This window comes from Zonotrichia leucophrys, chromosome 3 (assembly GCF_028769735.1).
Source record: "Zonotrichia leucophrys gambelii isolate GWCS_2022_RI chromosome 3, RI_Zleu_2.0, whole genome shotgun sequence".
Taxonomy (NCBI): domain Eukaryota; kingdom Metazoa; phylum Chordata; class Aves; order Passeriformes; family Passerellidae; genus Zonotrichia; species Zonotrichia leucophrys.
Genome location: NC_088172.1, coordinates 113,877,957 through 113,899,998, shown reverse-complemented (window position 1 = coordinate 113,899,998; position 22,042 = coordinate 113,877,957). Strand labels below are relative to the sequence as shown.

At 51.8% G+C, this 22,042-nt stretch overlaps 1 protein-coding gene across 1 annotated transcript in view; it reads right to left on the bottom strand.

Moving 5' to 3' along the window:
• Positions 1-3,347: 3,347 nt before the first annotated feature.
• NCOA1 (nuclear receptor coactivator 1) overlaps positions 3,348-22,042 on the bottom strand; it is a 62,923-nt gene continuing 44,228 nt past the window's right edge. The window contains exons 15-20 of the mRNA XM_064707220.1: positions 19,679-19,780; positions 15,758-16,283; positions 12,132-12,291; positions 9,403-9,694; positions 6,964-7,053; positions 3,348-3,527 (exon numbers count right to left, since the gene is read on the bottom strand). Of these exons, the coding sequence (XP_064563290.1) occupies positions 3,354-3,527; positions 6,964-7,053; positions 9,403-9,694; positions 12,132-12,291; positions 15,758-16,283; positions 19,679-19,780 (1,344 nt within the window). The 3' untranslated portion in view covers positions 3,348-3,353. The remainder of the gene's footprint in view (positions 3,528-6,963; positions 7,054-9,402; positions 9,695-12,131; positions 12,292-15,757; positions 16,284-19,678; positions 19,781-22,042) is intronic.

Here is a 22,042-nt window from a genome sequence, read left to right as displayed (position 1 = left end):
AAAATTTTAAGTACAAAACAACAAAACCCCCATGAAAAAAAAAACTGAATTAAATTCCAATTTCAATTAAAACCCCCCATTAAAAAAAAAAAAAAAATTTTCCTGACAAACAATTCCATTATTATTCTTTTATTATTATTATTATTAATTAATAATTAATTATTATTCTTTTAAATATCCAAAGCTACTCCAGCTGTTAAACACAATCCAAGCAGAAAACAAAAAAAAAAAAAAACAAACAAAAAAAATTCCATTTTATTCTCATTTTTTTTCTTTTTTTTCCATCATTTCCCAGAACTTTTCCATCTTTTCCCAAAATTATCTACAAGAACCCTCCCCCTCCCATCACCCCTAAAAATTATTGCAATTTCCCATTTTTTATCTTTTTTTTCTCATTTTTTTCTCATTTTTTTCCCTCTTTTCTTGCACTATACACGAGGTTTTCCCAAGGGTGGGAAAACCGGCAAAAACCATGGAAAATCCGGCTCAAAATAGGAAATTTTTTTCTTTTTTTTTGTGTTTTTTTCACGTTTTTTTATGGAAAAAAAACCCCACAAATGTCACAATTTCTGTTGCTAAAAAAGCTGATTGTACGCACGAGCCCAGGGAAGGGGAAATGGGGTTGGGAGGGGAAAAATTGGGATTTTTCCAGCAGAATTCCGGAGGTTTTTTGGGGTTTTTTGAGGGTTTTTTTCAGGGTTTTTTGGGGTTTTTTTTTCAGGGTTTTTTGGGGTTTTTTTGGGTTTTTGAGGGATTTTTTGAGGGATTTTTTTGGGGTTTTGAGGGATTTTTTGAGGGAATTTTTGGGGTTTTTTTGAGGGTTTTTTTTAGGTTTTTTTGGGGGTTTTGAGGGATTTTTTGAGGGATTTTTTGGGGGTTTTGAGGGATTTTTTGGGGATTTTGGGGGGTTTTTTTGAGGGATTTTTTCCAGGGGTTTGGGGTTTTTTTTCAGGTCTGTTTGGGGGGTTTTTTGGGGTTTTTTGAGGGATTTTTTTCAGGTTTTTTTGGGGTTTTTGAGGGATTTTTTGAGGGATTTTTTTGGGTTTTTTGGGGTTTTTTGAGGGTTTTTTTTCAGTTTTTTTGGGGTTTTTTTGGGTTTTTTTGGGGGTTTTTGAGGGTTTTTTTCAGGTTTTTTTTGGGTTTTTTGGGGTTTTTGTGTCTTTGCCCTGCGTCAGATCCAGCTGAGACTGAGCTTCATCTTCCTCATCTTCATCTTCCTCATTTTTGTGGTTTTTGGGTTTTTGTTGGGAATTCTTGGAGTGGGAATGGGGATGGAAAATGGGGAAAAATTGGGGAAAAATTGGAGAAAAAATTGGGGAAAAAAATTGGAGAAAATTGGGAAAAAATAGGGGAAAAAAGGGGGAAAAAAGAGGGGAAAAAGAAGGAAAGGGAAAGGGGGAAAAAAGAGAAAGAAACAGGGAAAAAAAGGAAAAAAAGGAGAAAAAAATCAGGTAAAAAGAGGGGGGAGAAAAGGAGAAAAAACAGGGAAAAAAGAGAGAGAAAAGGAGGAAAAACCAGGGGGAAGAAGAAGAAAAATTTGGGAAAAAGAGAGGGGGAAAAGGAGAAAAATCAGGAAAAAGAGGGGAAAAAAGAGGAAAAAACATGGAAAAAAGAGAGGGAAAACCGAGAAGAAATAGGGAAAAAGTGAGGGAAAAAAGGAGGAAAAACAGGGAAAAATAGGGAAAAAAAGGAGAAAAAACAGGGAAAAAGAGGGGGGAGAAAAGGAGAAAAAACAGGGAAAAAAAGAGAGAGAAAAGGAGGAAAAACGAGGAGAAAAAGGAGGAAAAAAAAGGGGGAAAAGGAGGAAAATCAACGAAAAAGAGAGGAGGGAAAAAAGGAGAAAAAACAGGGAAAGGAGAGGGAGAAAAGGAGGAAAAAAACCAGGAAAAGAGGGGAAAAAAAGGGGGAAAAAAACAGGGAAAAAGGGCCCAAAACCCCAAAAAAACCTGGCAAATCCAACCCCAATAATTCCCATTTGCACCCCAAATATTCCTGCAGCAGGGCTGGGGAGCAAAATTCCCAAAAAAATCCAAATTTCCCCCAAAAAAATCCAAATTCTCCCCAAAAAATCCAAATTCTCCCAAAAAATCCAAATTCCCCCCAAAAAATCCAAATTCCCACAAAAAATCCAAATTCCCCCCAAAAATCCAAATTGCCCCAAAAAAATCCAAATTTCCACAAAAAATCCAAATTCCCACAAAAATCCAAATTCCCACAAAAATCCAAATTCCCCCAAAAATAGATCCTGTAGAAGAAATCTCTGGTTTTGGGTGGAATTTTTGGGTTTTGAGGGGAATTTTGGGGTTTTTAGGTGGAATTTTGGGATTTTTGAGGGCAATTTTGGGGTTTTTGGGTGGAATTTTGGGTTTTGGGAGGAATTTTGGGGATTTTGGGTGGAATTTTGGGGTTTTTGGTGGAATTTTTGGGAGGAATTTTGGGATTTTTGGTGGAATTTTTGGGTTTTGGGAGGAATTTTGGTGGATTTTTGGTGGAATTTTGGGGTTTTTGGGGTCACTCCGTCAGCAGCTGCTGCAGGAGGAGATCCCATAGAACAATCTCTATTTTTGGGGTGAATTTTGGGGTTTTTGGGTGAATTTTGGGGTTCATTCTGTCAGCAGCTGCTGCAGGAGGCTCTTGCCGGGGTTTTGGGGTGTATTTTGGGGTGTATTTTGGGGTGAATTCCGGGGATTTTGGGGTCACTCCGTGAGGAGCTGCTGCAGGAGGCTCTTGCCGGGGTTTTGGGGTGAATTTTGGGTGAATTTTGGGGTTTTTGGTTGAATTTTGGGGTCACTCCGTCAGCAGCTGCTGGAGCAGGCTCTTGCCGGGGTTTTGGGGTGTATTTTGGGTGAATTTTGGGGTTCATTCCGTCAGCAGCTGCTGCAGGAGGCTCTTGCCGGGCGTGGGGTTCCCATTGGGGTTTTGGGTGAATTTTGGGGTGAATTCCGGGATTTGGGTGAATTTCAGGGTTCACTCCGTGAGGAGCTGCTGGAGCAGGCTCTTGCCGGGCACCGTTGGGTTTTGGGGTGAATTTTGGGGTGAATTCCGGGGATTTTGGGGTTCATTCTGTCAGCAGCTGCTGCAGGAGGCTCTTGCCGGGCGCGGGGGTTCCCATTGGGGTTTTGGGGTGTATTTTGGGGTGAATTCCGGGGTTTTTGGGGTTCATTCTGTGAGGAGCTGCTGCAGGAGGCTCTTGCCGGGCACCGTTGGGTTTTGGGGTGAATTTTGGGGTGAATTCTGGGGTTTTTGGGGTTCACTCCGTGAGGAGCTGCTGCAGAGCTCTTGCGGGCACAGGGGTTCCGATTGGGTTTTGGGTGTATTTTGGGTGTATTTGGGAATTCCGGGGATTTTGGGGTTCATCGTGTGAGGAGCTGCTGCAGGAGGCTCTTGCCGGGCGCGGGCGGCGCCGGGGGGGCCCCGCCGGGGGTTTTGGGGGTGCCCAGGGCGCCGGGGGGGGCGGGGCCCAGGTAGGGGTCCCCCACCAGGTTGACGGTGCACTGGACATCGGCGAACACCTGAACCTGCTGCACCTGCGGGAAACAGGGGAACAGGGAAAAGGGGAAAAAGGGGAAAAGGGGAAAAAGGGGAAAAGGTAAAAAAGGGGAAAAAGGGAAAAAAGGGAAAAAAAAGGGGAAAAAAAGGGGAAAAAAGGGAGAAAAGGGGAAAAAAAGGGAAAAAAAAGGGGGAAAAAAAGGGGAAAAAAGGGGAAAAAGGGGAAAAGGGAAAGGGAAAAAAGGAAAAAGGAAAAAAAAGGGAAAAGGGAAAAAGGGGACAGAGGGAAAAAGGGGAAAAGGGAGAAAAGGGAAAAAGGGAAAAAAGGGAAAAAAGGGAAAAAAGGGGAAAAAAGGGAAAAAGGGGAAAAGGGAAAAAGGGGAAAAGGGAAAAAAGGGAGGAAAAGGGAAAAAAGGGAAAAAGGGGAAAAAGGGAAAAAGGGGAAAAAGGGAAAAGGGAAAAAAGGGGAAAAGGGAAAAAAGGGAAAAAGGGGAAAAGGGAAAAAAGGGGAAAAGGGGAAAAGGGAAAAAAGGAAAAAAGGGAAAAAAGGAAAAGGAAAAAGAGGGAAAAGGGGAAAAAGGGGAAAAAGGAAAAGGGAACAGGGGAAAAAGGGAAAAAAAAGAGAAAAAAGGATGGAAAAAGGAATCAAACACCGGCAGGGACGGGCAGCGTCTTTGCGGTGGCTTTGGTGGCACCTTGGTGGCTTCAACCCAACGGTGTCACCCAGGGGTGTCACCCAAACATTGATGGACCTTGGTGGCTTCAACCCAACGGTGTCACCCAGCACTGGTGGCACCTTGGTGGCTTCAAGCCCATGGTGTCACCCAGTGGTGTCACCCAGACATTGATGGACCCTGGTGGCTTCAAGCCCATGGTGTCACCCAGCACTGGTGGGACCATGGCAGCTTCAACCCAAGGATGTCACCAACACTGAGGTGACCACGGTGGCTTCAACCCCAGTGGTGGCACCCAATGGTGACTGGACCATGGTGGCTTCAATCCAATGGTGTCACCCAATGGTGTCACCCAACACTGGTGGCACCTTGGTGGCTTCAACCCAAGAGGTGTCACTCAGTGATGCCACTGAACACTGAGGTGACCATGGTGACCTCAACCCAATGGTGGCACCCAGTGGTGGTTGGACCTTGGTGGCTTCAACCCAACAGTGTCACCCAGTGGTGTCACCCAACACTCCAGTGACCTTGGTGGCTTCAACCCAAGGATGTCACCAACATTGAGGTGACCATGGTGGCTTCAACCCAATGGTGTCACCCAATGGTGTCACCCAGCATTGGTGGGACCCTGGTGGCTTCAACCCAATGGTGTCACCCAACACTGGTGGGACCTTGGTGGCTTCAAGCCCAACGGTGTCACTGAACAATTGTTGGACCTTGGTGGCTCCAACCCAATGGTGTCACCCAAAGGATGTCACCCAACACTGGTGTCACCTTGGTGACCTCACCTCCAAGCGGGGTCACCTCATGGTGCCACCCAACGCTGGTGAGACCCTGGTGCCCTCAGCCCACCATGACCTGGAAGAACCTCCCACCCCTCCCACCCCACAGTGCCACTCTGTCCCCATGCTCCGGGCCTGTCCCGGTTCGTTTTGTGGGACTGTCCCCTCCCCAGGCCCTGCAGTGACACTTGGGGACACTGAGGGGCGGCAGTGCCAGCCCTGCAGTGACACCAATGGGGACACTGAGGGGCGGCAGTGCCAGCCCTGCAGTGACAATTGGGGACAGTGAGGAGTGGCAGTGCCAGCCCTGCAGTGACACCAATGGGGACAGTGAGGGGTGGCAGTGCCAGCCCTGCAGTGACAATTGGGGACAGTGAGGGGCAGCAGTGCCAGCCCTGCAGTGACACCAATGGGGACAGTGAGGGGTGGCAGTGCCAGCCCTGCAGTGACACCAATGGGGACAGTGAGGGGCGGCAGTGCCAGCCCTGCAGTGACACCAATGGGGACCTCAGTGACACTTGGGGACACTGAGGAGCAGCAGTGCCAGCCCTGCAGTGACACTTGGGGACACTGAGGGGCGGCAGTGCCAGCCCTGCAGTGACACTTGGGGACAGTGAGGGGCGGCAGTGCCAGCCCTGCAGTGACACTTGGGGACAGTGAGGGGCGGCAGTGCCAGCCCTGCAGTGACAATTGGGGACATGAGGGCGGCAGTGCCAGCCCTGCAGTGACACTTGGGGACACTGAGGGGGCAGTGCCAGCCCTGCAGTGACACTTGGGGACAGTGAGGGGCGGCAGTGCCAGCCCTGCAGTGGCACCGTTGGGGACCTGCAATGACATGTTGGGGACCTGCAGTGCCACCACTGGGACCCTGCAGTGACAATTGGGGACAGTGAGGAGTGGCAGTGCCAGGCCTGCAGTGACATTGGACCCTGCAGTGGCACCAATGGGCCCTGTCCCCTCCCCAGCCCTGCAGTGCCACGCTGGGCGCTGTCCCTCCCCAGCCCTGCAGTGCCACCCTTGGGGACAGCGCTGTCCCCAGCCCTGCCGTGCCACCGTTGGGGACAGTGCCACCCTTTGGGACAGCGCCCTGCCCCAGCCCTGCTGTGCCACGTTGGGACAGTGCCACCTTGGGGACAGCGCGATCCATCCCAGCCCTGCCGTGCCACCGTTGGGGACAGCGCCATCCCAGCCCTGCAGTGTGCACCTTGGGACAGCGCCATCCCCAGCCCTGCAGTGGTGCCACCCTGGGACAGTGCCATCCCCAGCCCTGCCGTGCCACCCTTGGGGACAGCGCCATCCCCAGCCCTGCCGTGCCACCCTTGGGGACAGCGCCATCCCCAGCCCTGCAGTGCCACCCTTGGGGACAGCGCCATCCCCAGCCCTGCCGTGCCATCCCCAGCCCTGCCGTGCCATCCTTGGGGACAGCGCCATCCCCAGCCCTGCTGTGCCATCCCCACCCTGCAGTGTCACCATTGGGACAGCGCCATCCCCAGCCCTGCAGTGCCACCCTTGGGGACAGTGCCATCCCCAGCCCTGCAGTGCCACCCTTGGGGACAGCGCCATCCCCAGCCCTGCAGTGCCACCCTTGGGGACAGCGCCATCCCCAGCCCTGCAGTGCCATCCCCACCCTGCAGTGCCACCCTTGGGGACAGTGCCATCCCCAGCCCTGCCGTGCCACCCTTGGGGACAGTGCCACCCTTGGGGACAGTGCCACCCTTGGGGACAGTGCCACCCTTGGTGACAGTGCCATCCCCGGTGCCGTGTCACCCTTGGGGACAGCGCCATCCCCAGCCCTGCCGTGCCATCCCCAGCCCTGCAGTGCCACCCTTGGGGACAGTGCCATCCCCAGCCCTGCCGTGCCATCCCCAGCCCTGCCGTGCCACCCTTGGGGACAGCGCCATCCCCAGCCCTGCCGTGCCCTCCCCAGCCCTGCCGTGCCACCCTTGGGGACAGTGCCATCCCCGGTGCCGTGTCACCCTTGGGGACAGCGCCGTCCGTCCCCGGTGCCATGTCGGTACCTGGGCGCCGTCGGGCTCGGCCTTGAGCAGCTCCGCGGGGCCCAGCTGGGCACAGAACAGCCCCGGGGGCCGGAGCGCCGCCTCGGGCACCTGCGGGACAGCGGCAACGGGGCCGGGAATGGGCGCCGGGATCAGCGGGAACGGGGCCGGGATCAGCGGGAATGGCGGGAATGGAATGGCCGGGATCAGTGGGAACGGGATCAGCGGGAACGGGGCCGGGACAGCGGAAGTGAGCTGGGATCAGCGGGAATGGCGGAATGAGTGCCGAAGGAATGGGTGCCGGGATCAGCGGGAACGGGCTGGTGGGATCAGCGGGAATGAACGCCGGGAAGGAATGGCGGGATAGCGGGAATGGGCGGGATCAGCGGGAATGGGGCCGGGATCAGCGGGAATGGCGGGAATGAGTGCCAGGAATGGGTGCCGGGATCAGCGGGAATGGGTGCCGGGATCAGCGGGAACGGGGCCGGGATCAGCGGGAATGAGTGCCGGGATCAGCGGGAATGAGTGCCGGGATCAGCGGGAATGGGTGCCGGGATCAGCGGGAGACGAATGTGCGGGAATGGAATGCCAGGATAGGGGTGCCGGGATCAGCGGGAATGGGTGCCGGGATCAGCGGGAATGGGGTGAAGCGGGATCAGCGCGGGAATGAATGGCGGGAATGATGCCAGGAATGGGGCTGGGATACATGCGGGAATATGGGTGGGCCGGGAATGAGTGCCGGGATCAGCGGAATGAATGGCGTGAATGGGAGTGCAGGAATGGTGCCGGGATCAGCGGGAATGAATGGCGGGAACGGCGCCGGGATCAGCGGGAATGAATGCCAGGATCAGCGGGAATGGGTGCCGGGAGTGAATGCCAGGAGAGGGAAGGAGCGCGGTTCTGGGGGTTTGGGATCTGGGGTTTGGGCTGGGCGTCCGTGCTGGATCCCAGTGGGATGTTGGGATCTGCTCCGGGATTCTCCTCTCCTGGCCCCGTTCCTGCCCTGTGCACACCCAATCCGCTCCCATTCCCCATCCCATTCCTGATCCCATTCCCAATTCCAGTCCTGCTCCCATCCCTGATCCTATTCCCAGTCCCATTCCCCATTTATGATCCCATCCCAATCCCATCCCTGATCCTATTCCCAGTCCCATTCCCCATTTATGATCCTGTTCCCAATCCCATTCCAATCCCATTCCAATCCCATTCCAATCCCATTCCTGATCCATTCCTGATCCCATTCCAATCCCATTCCAATCCCATTCGATCCATTCTACCCATTCCAATCCCATTCCAGATCCCATTCCAATCCCATTCCCGATCCCATTCCAGATCCCATTCCCAATCCCATTCCTGATCCCATCCCCTGTTTCCAAGCACCAACAGTCCCGGTCCTGATCCCATTCCCAGTGATCCACAGCCCCATCCCACCACCTGGAACTTCTCCAGATGTTTCTGCACCCTCACCGCCATCCCATCCCATCCCACCCCCATTCCCAGTGATTCCCATTCCCATCCCATTCCCATTGCCATTCCCATTGCCATTCCCATTCCCAGTGATTCCCATCCCATCCCATTCCCATCCCCATCCCCATTCCCAATGCCATTCCCAGTCATTCCCATTCCCAGTAATTCCCATTCCCCATTCCCATTCCCACCCCAATCCCATTCCCCATTCCCAGTGATTCCCATTCCCATCCCATTCCCATTCCCAATCCCATTCCCAGTGATTCCCATCCCCATTCCAATCCCCATCCCCATTCCCAGTGATTCCCATCCCCATTCCCATTCCAATCCCATTCCCACCCCATCCCCATTCCCCATTCCCATTCCCATTCCCAGTGATTCCCATCCCCATTCCGATCCCCATCCCCATTCCCATTCCCATCCCCATTCCCATTCCAATCCCATTCCCCATTCCCATTCCCAGTGATTCCCATCCCCATTCCATCCCATTCTGATCCCCATTCCCAGTGATTCCCATTCCCATTGTCATTCCCATCCCCATTCCCATCCCCATTCTCATTCCCATCCCCATTCCCATTCCCATTCCCATTCCCATTCCCCATCCCCATCCCCATTCCCATTCCCATTCCATTCCCATTCTCATCCCCATCCCCATTCCATCCCATTCCCATTCTCATCCCCATTCCAATCCCATTCCCCATCCCCATTCCCATTCCCATTCCCATTCCATCCCATTCCCATCCCCATCCCCATTCCCATTCCCATCCCCATTCCCATCCCCATTCCCATTCCCATTCCCATTCCCATTCCCATTCCCATTCCCATCCCCAATCCCATTCCCATTCCCAGTGATTCCCATTCCCAGTGATCTCCATCCCCAATCCCCATTCCCATTCCCATTCCCATTCCCATTCCCATTCCCATCCCCATCCCCAATCCCCATTCCCATTCCCAGTGATTCCCATTCCCAGTGATTCCCGTTCCCAGCCCCACCTGCTCCGAGCACATGGAGTTGATGCCGGCCATGACGGGATTCATGGCAAGGCCGCCGCCCATGGCGCCCATGCCGGGAACGCCGCCGGAACCGCCGGGAACGCCGCCGGAACCGGGAATTCCGCCGGAACCGGGAATTCCTCCAGAGCCGGGAATTCCTCCAGAGCCGGGAATGCCGGTGCCGGAGCCGGGAATGCCGGTGCCGGAGCCGGCCATGGAGACGGTGATGCTCATGTTGTTGTACATCCCCTGCGCTGCCGCCGGCGCCGCCGCGCCCGCCGGGCCGAAAACGCTGGAAAACCGGGATAGTTCCCATGGAAAATCCCAATGGATAATTCCCATGGACAATTCCAATGCAAATACCAAAGGATAATTCCAATACATGAATCCAATGGATAATCCCAATTGGAGACTCCAATGGATAATTCCCATGGACAGTCCCAATGGACGATCCCAAAGGATGATTCCAATGGGTGGCTCCAATGGGTAATTCCAAAGGATTATTCCAATGAATAATTCCCATGGATAATCTGAATGGAAAAAAACAATGGATAATTCCAAAGGATGATTTTGATGGCTAAATCCAATGGATAATCCCAATGCATGATCCCAATGGATAATCCCAACGGGTAACGGCAGTAGGCGATTTCATGGACAATTCCAATGGATAAATCCAAGTAATTATTCCAATAGATTATTCCAATGGAATATTCCAAAGGGTGACTCTCATGGACAATTCCAATGGCAAATACCAAAGGATAATTGCAATGGATGAATCCAATGGATAACTGAAATGAATAATTCCCATGGATAATTCCAAAGGATAATTCCCATAGATAATCCCAATGGACAATCCCAATGGACAATCCCAATGAGTGACTCCAGTGATGATTCCAAAGGACAATCCCAATGAAGAATCCCGGTGGATAATTTCTAAGAATAATTCCAATGGGCAATGCCAATGGACAATTCCAACGGGCAATTCCAAAGGACGATTCCACTGGACAATCCCAATGAGTGACTCCAATGGACAATCCCAAAGGACAATCCCAATGGATGATTCCCATGGAAAATCCCAGTGGACAAGTCCAATGGATAATTTGAAAGAATGATTCCAATAGAATTAATTCCAGAGGACAATTCCAACGGATGATTCCATCGGAAAATTCCCATGGACAATTCCAATGAGTAAATTCAAAGAATTATTCCAATGGGTATTTCCAGAGGACGATCCCAATGGATGATCCCAAAGGACAATCCCAAGGGATGATTCCAATGGACGCTCCCATGGCCAATCTCAATGGACAATCCCAATGAGTGATTCCAATGGATAATTCCAACAGACAATCCCAAGGGACAATCCCAACGGACAATCCCAATGAGTGACTCCAATGGCCAATCCCAATGGATAATTTCAAAGAATGATTCCAATGGATAATTCCAGAGGACAATCCCAATGAATAATTCCAATGAGTGACTTCAATGGGCAATCCCAATAAATTACTCCAATGGCCAATGGACAGTCCCAATGGACAATCCCGATGGACGATTCCGATGGACAACCCCAACAGATATTCCCAATGGATGTTCCCAACAGACAATCCCAATGTGTTAATCCCATCGATAATTCCACTGGACAATCCCAAGGGATGTTCCCTATGGACAATCCCAATGGGTCATTTCAAGGAATGATTTCAGTGGATAGTTCCAGAGGACAATTCCAATGGACAGTCCCAGAAGATAATTCCAGTGGGTGACTCCAGTGGACATTCCAATGGATGATTCCAATGAATGAATCCAAAGGAAATCCCAATGGACATTCCATTGGATGATTCCAATGAATGAATCCAAAGGAAATCCCAATGGACATTCCATTGGATGATTACAATGGATGAATCCAATGGAAATCCCAAGGGACAATCCCAAGGGACAATCCCAATGGACGATTCCAATTTGCAGTCGCAATGGATAATTCCAATGGATCATTCCAATGAATAATTCCAATGGACAATCTCAATGGACAATCCCAAAGGATTATTCGCATGGGCAATCCCAAAGGACAATCCCAATGAGTGACTCCAATGGACAATTCCCATGGACAATCCCAAAGGACAATCCCAATGAGTGACTCCAACGGACAATCCCAATGGACAATTCCCATGGAACATCCCAATGGACAATCCCAATGAGTGACTCCAATGGACAATTCCCATGGACAATCCCAATGGACAATCCCAATGGACAATCCCAATGGACAATCCCAATGAGTGACTCCAATGGACAATTCCCATGGACAATCCCAATGGACAATTCCCATGGAACATCCCAATGGACAATCCCAATGAGTGACTCCAATGGACAATCCCAATGGACAATCCCAATGGACGATCCCAAAGGACAATCCCAATGAGTGACTCCAACGGACAATCCCAATGGACAATCCCAATGGACAATCCCAATGAGTGACTCCAACGGACAATCCCAATGGACAATCCCAATGGACAATCCCAATGGACAATCCCAATGAGTGACTCCAATGGACAATCCCAATGGACAATCCCAATGGACAATCCCAATGGACAATCCCAATGAGTGACTCCAAAGGACAATCCCAATGGACAATCCCAGTGGACGATCCCAACGGACAATCCCAATGGAACGTCCCCAACGGCCGATCCCTCAGGCCGATCCCTCCCTTCCCTTCAGCCGTCCCGGCGCCGCTCCCTCACCCGTTATTCCCGACGTTCCCGGCCTGCCATGGTTTCAGCTCCGGCGATTGGTAGCCGGGCGCGGGCGGCGCCGGCGGCAGCTGCGGCGACACCAGGGGGCTGCCGGGGCTCAGCGCCGCCGCCGGCGCGAATCCCGACGGCTCCGGCTGCTGGCCCAGCCCTGGGAACGCCGGCAGCGCCGTCACCCCACCGGGAACCCCGTCCCACATTCCCAAATCTCCCACATTCCCACATTCCCAAATCTCCCACAGTCCCACATTCCCAAATCTCCCACATTCCCACATCCCCGTGCCGGGAATTCCACCGAGGATTTGGAGCTCTTGGCTTGGGTGGGAAGGGAGGTGGAATTTTCATCCCCAGGGTGCTCCAAGGTTTTCTTGGATGTTCCCAGGGATTCTCTCTCTGGGAATTCCTTCCCCAATCCCATTTTCCCAGGGAATTCCCTCCATTCCCAGCCTGGCATTGGATCCATGCCCATCCCAGCTCCTCTACGGGAAGGAATTTTGGGAATTCCCTGGGAATTGGGGTCTCCCTTCCCAAATGTCCATCCCCAAATTCCATAAAAACCCCCGAGGATGGATCCTGAGTGTCTTGAATCCCCCAAACACCCCAAATCCCCCAAACACCCTGAATCCCCCAAACACCCCAAATCCTCTGAACACCCCGAATCCCCCAGACACCCCAAATCCCCCAAACACCCCAAATCCTCTGAACACCCTGAATCCCCCAAACACCCCAAATCCCCCAAACACCCCAAATCCTCTGAACACCCCAAATCCCCCAGACACCCCAAATCCCCCAAACACCCCAAATCCTCTGAACACCCTGAATCCCCCAGACACCCCAAATCCTCTGAACACCCCAAATCCTCTGAACACCCCAAATCCCCAGACACCCCAAATCCCCCAAACCCCCAAATCCTCTGAACACCCCAAATCCTCTGAACACCCCGAATCCCCAAACACCCCAAATCCCCCAAACACCCCAAATCCCCCAAACACCCTGAATCCCCCAGACACCCGAGCCCCCCAAATCCCCCGCACACCCCAAACCCCCCATACCTGTCCCTGGGTACTGGAACAGATTCCCAAATCCCCCAAACACCCCAAATACCCCACACACCCCAAATATCCCAAACCCCCCGAATGTCCCAGACACCCCAAACACCCCCAAAACCCTGAAGTACCACAAACACCCCGAGTACCCCAAATGTCCTGAATAACCCAAATACCCCAAACCCCCCACACACCCCAAACCCCCCATACCTGTCCCTGGGTACTGGAAGAGGTTCCCAAATACCCCAAACACCCCAAACACCCCAAATTCCCCGAATATCCCAACCATCCCAAACACCCGAATATCCCGAATACCCTGAATACCCCAATACCCTGAATATCCCAAACATCTCAAATACCCCAGACACCCTGAATCCCCCAAATGTCCCAAACATCCCACGCACACAAACAATCCCAAATACCCCAAATACCCCAAAATGCCCTAAATACCCCAAACACCCTCAATACCCCAAACACTCTGAATGTCCCAAACACCCCAAATCCCCCAAACACCCCAGATACCCCAAACACCCCAAATCCCCCAAAACCCCCACAAACACCCCAAATTCCCCCGTACCTGTCCCCGGGTACTGGAAGAGGATCCCAAATCCCCCAAACACCCCAAACCTCCCAAACTGCCCCCAAAACCCCCCCACACACATCCCTATACCCCGTACCTGCCCCCGAGTACTGGAAGAGGTTCCCAAATCCCCAAACACCCCAAAACTCCCAAACTGCCCCAAACCCCCCACATACACCCCAAATAACCCCGTACCTGGCCCCGGGTACTGGAAGAGGTTCCCAAATCCCCCAAACACCCCAAATACCCCAAACACCCAAAATACCCTGAATGTCCCAGACACCCCAAACACCCCAAACCCCTGAAGTACCACAAACACCCCGAGAACCCCAAATGTCCTGAATAACCCAAATCCCCCAAACCCCACACGCACCCCAAACCCCCCATACCTGCCCTGGGTACTGGAAGAGGTTCCCAAACACCCCAAATTCCCCGAATTCCCCGAATATCCCACCCATCCCAAACACCCGAATATCCCGAATACCCTGAATACCCAATACCCTGAATATCCCAAACATCTCAAATACCCCAGACACCCTGAATCCCCAAATGTCCCAAACATCCCAAGCACACAAACAATCCCAAATACTCCAAATACCCCAAAGTGCCCTAAATACCCCAAACACCCTGAATACCCCAAACACTCTGAATGTCCCAAACACCCCAAATCCCCCAAACACCCCAGATACCCAAACCCCCAAAATCCCCCAAAACCCCCACAAACCCCAAATACCCCGCACCTGTCCCCGAGTACTGGAAGAGGTTCCTGAATATCCCAAACACTCCCAATCCCCCAAACACCCCAAACCCCCACAAACGCCCCAAATTCCCCCGTACCTGTCCCCGGGTACTGGAAGAGGTTCCTGAATATCCCAAACCCCCCAAATACCCCAAACTGCCCCCAAACCCCCACAAACCCCCCAAACCCCCCGTACCTGTCCCTGGGTACTGGAAGAGGTTCCCAAATCCCCCAAACACCCCAAACCCCCCAATGTCCCAAACACCCCAAAACCTTGAAGTACCACAAACACCCCCAGTACCCCAAGCACCCTGAATACCCCAAATACCCCAAACACCCAAAATCCCCCAAAACCCCCACATACGCCCCAAATTCCCCCATACCTGCCCCCGGGTACTGGAAGAGGTTCCCAAATCCCCCAAACACCCCAAATACCCCAAAAACCCCCACACACCCCTATACCCCGTACCTGCCCCGAGTACTGGAAGAGGTTCCCAAATCCCCCAAACTGCCCCCAAACACCCCAAACACCCCAAACCTCCCAAACCGCCCCCAAACCCCCCACATACACCCCAAATTCCCCCGTACTTGTCCCCGGGTACTGGAAGAGGATCCCAAATCCCCCAAACACCCCAAATACCCCAAAACCCCCCCACACACCCCTATACCCCGTACCTGCCCCGGGTACTGGAAGAGGTTCCTGAATACCCCAAACACCCCAAACCTCCCAAACTGCCCCCAAACCTCCCAAACTGCCCCCAAACCCCCCACAAACGCCCCAAATTCCCCCGTACCTGTCCCTGGGTACTGGAAGAGGTTCCCAAATCCCCCAAACACCCCAAACACCCCAAACTCCCCCAACACCCCAAACCCCCCATGCCCCCCGTACCTGCCCCGGGTACTGGAAGAGGTTCCCAAATGCCCCAAACACCCTAAATACCCCAATGCCCCAAACACCCCAAAACCTTGAAGTACCACAAACACCCAAGTACCCCAAGCACCCTGAATACCCCAAACACCCCAAACCTCCCAAACTGCCCCCAAACCCCCCACAAACAGCCCAAATTCCCCGTACCTGTCCCCGGGTACTGGAAGAGGTTCCCAAATCCCCCAAACACCCCAAAACCCCCACAAACCCCCCAAACCCCCCCGTACCTGTCCCCGGGTACTGGAAGAGGTTCCCAAACACCCCAAATATCCCAAACACCCCAAACCTCCCAAACCCCCACACACACCCCAAATTCTCCCATACCTGTCCCCGGGTACTGGAAGAGGTTCTGCTGCATCCCGGCCGGGCCCATCCCGGCTCCGTAGGGCGCTGCCGGTGCCGCCGTCGGTGCCGCCGCCGCCGGTGCCGCTCCCATCACGGCGCGGCCCCCGAGGCCCCCGCGCGCCCCCAGCGCCCCCTCGGGACCCCCGAACGCGGGGCTGCTCGTACCGAACGCGGCCGTGGGGAACGGGAACTGCGGCTGCTGCGGCTGCTGCGGCTGCCGGGGCGTCCCCATCGGGGTCCCCATGGGCGTCCCCATCGGGGTCCCCATTGGGGTTCCCATGGGTGTCCCCATTGGGGTTCCCATCGGGGTTCCCATTGGGGTTCCCATGGGGGTCCCCAGGGGAGAATTGCCGAAATTCTGCTGCTGCTGCTGCTGCTGCTGCTGCTGCTGCTGCTGCTGCTGGCGCATGAGGAGCGCGCGCTGCTGCATCAGCTGCCGCTGCCGGTGCTGCTGGCTGTAGAGCTCCCGCTGCCGCTGCGCCAGCATCTGCGCGTTCAGGGGCGCCTGTGGGGCAGGATTGGGGGTCAGGGGTGAGGTATCCCCCAAAAATTCCAACCAGGAACCAGCCCTGGGGGGCTGTAGAGCTCCCGCTGCCGCTGCGCCAGCATCTGCGCGTTCAGGGGCGCCTGTGGGGCAGAATTGGGGTCACAGGTGAGGTATCCCCCCAAAAAAATCCCGAAATTCCAACCAGGAACCAGCCCTGGGGGGCTGTAGAGCTCCCGCTGCCGCTGCGCCAGCATCTGCGCGTTCAGGGGCGCCTGTGGGGCACGATTGGGGTGAGACATGAGGTATCCCCAAAAAAATCCCGAAATTCCAACCAGGAGTCAGCCCAGAGCTCTGCCAGCATCTGCGCGTTCAGGGGCGCCTGTGGGATGGAATTGGGGTCAGAGGTGAGGTATCCCCAAAAAAATCCCGAAATTCCAACCAGGGGTGCTGTGGGATGGGATTGGGGTCACAGGTGAGGTATCCCCAAAAAAATCCCAAAATTCCAACCAGGAATCAGCCCTGGGGGGGCTGTGGGATGGGATTGGGGTCAGAGGTGAGGTATCCCCAAAAAAATCCCAAAATTCCAACCAGGGGGGCTGTGGGATGGAATTGGGGTCATGGGTGAGGTGTCTCCAAAAAAATCCCAAAATTCCAACCAGGAATCAGCCCAGAGCTCCGCCAGCATCTGCGCATTCAGGGGAATGGAATTGGGGGGTCAGGGGTAAAAAATCCCAAAATTCCAACCAGGAATCAGCCCTGGGGGGGCTGTGGGACAGGATTGGGGTCAGGGGTGAGGTATCCCCAAAAAATCCCAAAATTCCAACCAGGAATCAGCCCTGGGGGGGCTGTGGGATGGGATTGGGGTCAGAGGTGAGGTATCCCCAAAAATTATCCCAAAATTCCAACCCAGAGTCAGCCCAGAGCTCCCGCTGCCACTGCACATTCAGGGGGGTGGAATTGGGGGGTCAGGGGTAAAAAATCCCAAAATTCCAACCAGGAACCAGCCCTGGGGGGGCTGTGGGATGGGATTGGGGTCAGGGGTGAGGTATCCCCAAAAAATCCCGAAATTCCAACCAGGGGGTGCTGTGGGGCAGGATTGGGGTCAGAGGTGAGGTATCCCCAAAAAATCCCAAAATTCCAACCAGGAACCAGCCTGGGGGCTGTGGGATGGAATGGGTGAGAGGTGAGGTATCCCCAAAAAAATCCCGAAATTCCAACCAGGGGGGCGTGGGATGGGATTGGGGTCACAAGGTGAGGTAATCCCCAAAAAAATCCCAAAATTCCAACCAGGAATCCGCCCTGGGGGCGTCGCTGAGAGGCTTTTGGGACTCGGAAATGGGAAAATTCAGATTGCAGACGGCAAACCGCAAATCCCAAAGCAAAAATCCATCCCTAAAACCCATCCCAACGCCATTCCCAATGCCAAACCCTAAACCCCAATGCCAGAACCCCCAAAAAACTCCATAAAACACCCCAAAGAATTTTTTAAAAATTCTCTGAAACCCCCCAAGACCCCCCCAAAATTCCATAGAAACCCCAAAGAATTCCAAAAAATCCCCCCGAAACACCCCCAAAAGTGCAAAGAATCCAAAAAAAATCCTGAAAAAACTCCCAAAACCCCCGAACCCCACGTTCCTGCTGCTGCTGCTGCACCCCAATCCTCATGGACATTCCCACCCCAAACCCCAAACACTCCAAAACCCCATAAAAATGTCATTTTTAAAAACCCTATTAAAAACCCCAAATCCCTCTGTGTTACCTGAGGCTGCTGCTGCGGGATCCCAGCACACAAGGAGAGCCCAAACCCATCCCAAACCCTAAAAATCTCAAACCCCAAGCACCCCAAATCTCAATTCCTAAATCCAAACACCCCAAACAACCCCAAAACACCCCATAAAAACCCCACAAAAACCCCATTTAAAAACCCCATAATTCCCCCGTTGTCACCTGTGGCTGCTGCTGCTGCGGGATCCCGGCACGGAGGGAGATCCCAAACCATAAACCCAAAACCCCAAAAACCCCAAACTCCAAATCCTGAACCTCAAACCCCAAACACCCCAAACCAACCCCAAAACCCCACAAAAACCCCATAAAAACCCCATTTAAAAACCCCATAAAAACCCCAAATTTCCCCGTTGTCACCTGTGGCTGCTGCTGCTGCTGCTGCGGGATCCCGGCGCGCAGCGAGAGCCCCAACCCCAAACCCCAAAAACCCCAAACCCCAAATCCTGAACCCCAAACCCCAAACACCCCAAACCAACCCCAAAACCCCACAAAAACCCCATAAAAACCCCATTTAAAAACCCCATAAAACCCCAAATTTCCCTGTTGTCACCTGTGGCTGCTGCTGCGGGACCCCGGCACGGAGGGAGAGCCCCAACCCCAAACCCATCTCAAATTCCCAACTCCGAATTCCAAACTCATCCCAAACCCCAAACCTCAAACCCTAAACATCCCAAAAACCCCAAACAAACCCCAAACAATCCCCATAAATCCCCAGTTGTTACCTGTGGCTGCTGCTGCTGTGGGATCCCGGTGCGGAGGGAGATCCCAAACCATAAACCCAAAACCCCACAAACCCCAAACTCCAAATCCTGAACCCCAAACCCCAAACACCCCAAACCAACCCCAAAACCCCACAAAAACCCCAAACAAACCCCACAAAAACCCCAAATTTCCCCATTTGGGGTTACCTGCGGCTGCTGCTGCTGCTGCTGCGGGATCCCGGCGCGCAGCGAGAGCCCCAACCCCAAACCCTCCATATCTCAGTTCCCAAATCACAAACACCACAAACCCCCAACACCCTAAATCTCAATTCCCAAACCTAAAACCCCAAACAAACCCCAAAACCCCACAAAAACCCCACAAAAACCCCATAAAGTCCCCATTTGGGGTTACCTGCGGCTGCTGCTGCGGGATCCCGGCGCGCAGCGAGAGCCCCATCCCAAACCCTCCATAGCTCAAATCCCAAATCACAAACACCCCAAACGCCCAGATAAACCCCAAACAAACCCAAAACCCATAAAAACCCATTTAAAAACCCATAAAACCCCAAATTTTCCCGTTGTCACCTGCGGCTGCTGCTGCTGCGGGATCCCGGCACACAGCGAGAGCCCCATCCCAAACCCCAGAAACCACAAACAACCCCAAATCCTGAACCTCAAACCCAAACACCCCAAAGAACCCCAAAACCCCACAAAAACCCCAAACAAGCCCCAAAAATCCCCCAAATTTCCCCGCTGTTACCTGTGGCTGCTGCTGCTGCTGCTGCGGGATCCCAGCGCGCAGCCAGAGCCCCATCCCAAACCCCAAAAACCACAAACCCCAAATCCCAAACACCCCTAACCAACCCCAAAACCCACATAAACCCAAACAAACCCACAAAAACCCCACAAAGCCCCATGTGGGGTTACCTGCGGCTGCTGCTGCTGCTGCGGGATCCCGGCGCGCAGCGAGAGCCCCACGGGCGCCCCGAAGTGCCCCAGCAGCGCCGCCTGGCGGTTCTGCTGCAGCAACTGCAACGGCACGAACGGGGTTAACGGGGTTTTATTGGGGTTCTATGGGGGTTTTATTGGGGTTTCTTTGGGGTTTTATTGGGGTTGTAATGGGGTTTTTAATGGGTATTTTTTGGGTTTTTGGGGGTTGTAAATGGGATTTCTATGGGGTTTCTATGGGGTTTTTATGGGGTTTTCATGGGGTTTTTATCGGGGTTTTATCGGGTTTGTAATGGGGTTTTTAATGGGTATTTTTTGGGTTTTAAATGGGGTTTTTAATGGGGTTTTTATGGGGTTTTAATGGGTTTTTAATGGGTTTTTTCATGGGGTTTTATGTGGTTTTTAATGGGGGTCTTAGGGCGTTCAATGGGGTTTTTATGGTGTTTTTAATGGGGTTTTTACGGGTTTTTAATGGGGTTTTAATGGTGTTTTTACGAGATTTTCATGGGGTTTTCATGGGGTTTCTAATGGGGTTTTATGGGGTTTTCATGGGGTTTCTAATGGGGTTTTATGGGGTTTTTATGGGTTTTCATGGGGTTTCCATGGGCTTTTTATGGGGTTATCAATGGGGTTTTAATGGGGTTTTTAATGGGGTTTTTAATGGGGTTTTCAATGGGGTTTTATGGGGTTTTTTGGGTTTTTAATGGTGTTTTCAATGGGGTTTTCAATGGGGGTTTTCAATGGGGTTCTTATGGGGTTCTACGGGGTTTCAATGGGGTTTTTATGGAGTTTTTAATGGGGTTTTCATGGGGTTTTTAATGGCTTTATTTGGGTTCTTATGGGGTTTCAATGGGGTTTTCAATGGGGTTCTTATGGGGTTTTTATGGGATTTTCATGGGGTTTAATGGGGTTTTTAATGGGTTTTTTGGGTTTTTAATGGGGTTTACATGGGGTTTTTAATGGGGTTTTAAATGGGGGTTTTCAATGGGGTTTTAATGGGGTTTTAATGGGGTTTTCATGGGGTTTTTAATGGGGTTTTAAATGGGGTTTTAATGGGGTTTTAAAGGGGGTTTTTATGGTTTTTTGGGGGGTTTTAAATGGGGTTTTCTGGGTTTTTAATGGCTTTAATTGGGGTTTTTTGGGGTTTTTATGGGGTTTTTAATGGGGGTTTTATCAGGGTTTTAATGGGTTTTTGTCAGGGTTTTAATGGGTTCTTTTGGGGGTTTTCAATGGGTTTTATTGGGGTTTTTATGGGGTTCTTATGGGTTTTGTCGGGTTTGTAATGGGGTTTTTAATGGGTATTTTTTGGGTTTTTGGGGGTTGTAAATGGGATTTCTATGGGGTTTTTAATGGGGTTTTTATGGGGTTTTCATGGGGTTTCTATGGGCTTTTTATGGGGTTATCAATGGGGTTTTAATGGGGTTTTTAATGGGGTTCTTATGGGGTTTTCATGGGGTTTTTAATGGGGTTTTTATGGGGTTTTATTGGGGTTCTTATGGGTGTTTTATCGGTTTGTAATGGGGTTTTTAATGGGTATTTTTTGGGTTTTTGGGGTTTTAAATGGGGTTTTTAATGGGATTTTTATGGGGTTTAAAATGGGGTTTTTATGGGGTTTTATTGGGATTTTTATGGGGCTCAATGGGGTTTTTAATGGGTTTTTGGGGGGTTTTAAATGGGTTTTTCATGGGTTTTCAATGGGGTTTTAAGTGGTTTTTAATGGGTTCTTAAGGGCTCTATGGAGTTTTTATGGAGTTTTTAATGGGGTTTTCACGGGGTTTTAAGTGGCTTTATTTGGGTTCTTATGGGATTTTCATAGGGTTTTTAATGGGGTTCTTAAGGGATTCTATGGGGCTTTTAATGGGGTTTTTATGGAGTTTTTAATGAGGTTTTTATGGGATTTTTAATGGGGTTTTCATGGGGTTTTTATGGTTTTTTTGGGGTTTTAAATGGGGTTTTCATGGGTTTTCATGGGGTTTTTAATGGGGATTTAAATGGTGTCTTCTGGTTTTTAATGGCTTCAATTGGGATTTTTTTGGGTTTTATGGGGTTTTAATGGGGTTTTAATGGGGTTTTATCGGGGTTTTAATGGGGTTTTTATCAGGTTTTAATGGGTTTTTTTGGGTTTTAAATGGGTTTTTATCGGGTATTAATGGGGTTTTTATGGGGTTTTCAATGGGGTTTTTATGGGGTTTTTTTGGGTTTTGGGGGGTTTTAAATGGAGTTTTTATTGGGATTTTTTTGGGGGGGTTTCCAATTCTTTGGATTTAATTTAATTTTTGGGAGTTTATTTCAGTATTTTTAGGGGATATTTTGGGTATTTTTGGGGAATGTTTTGGGGATATT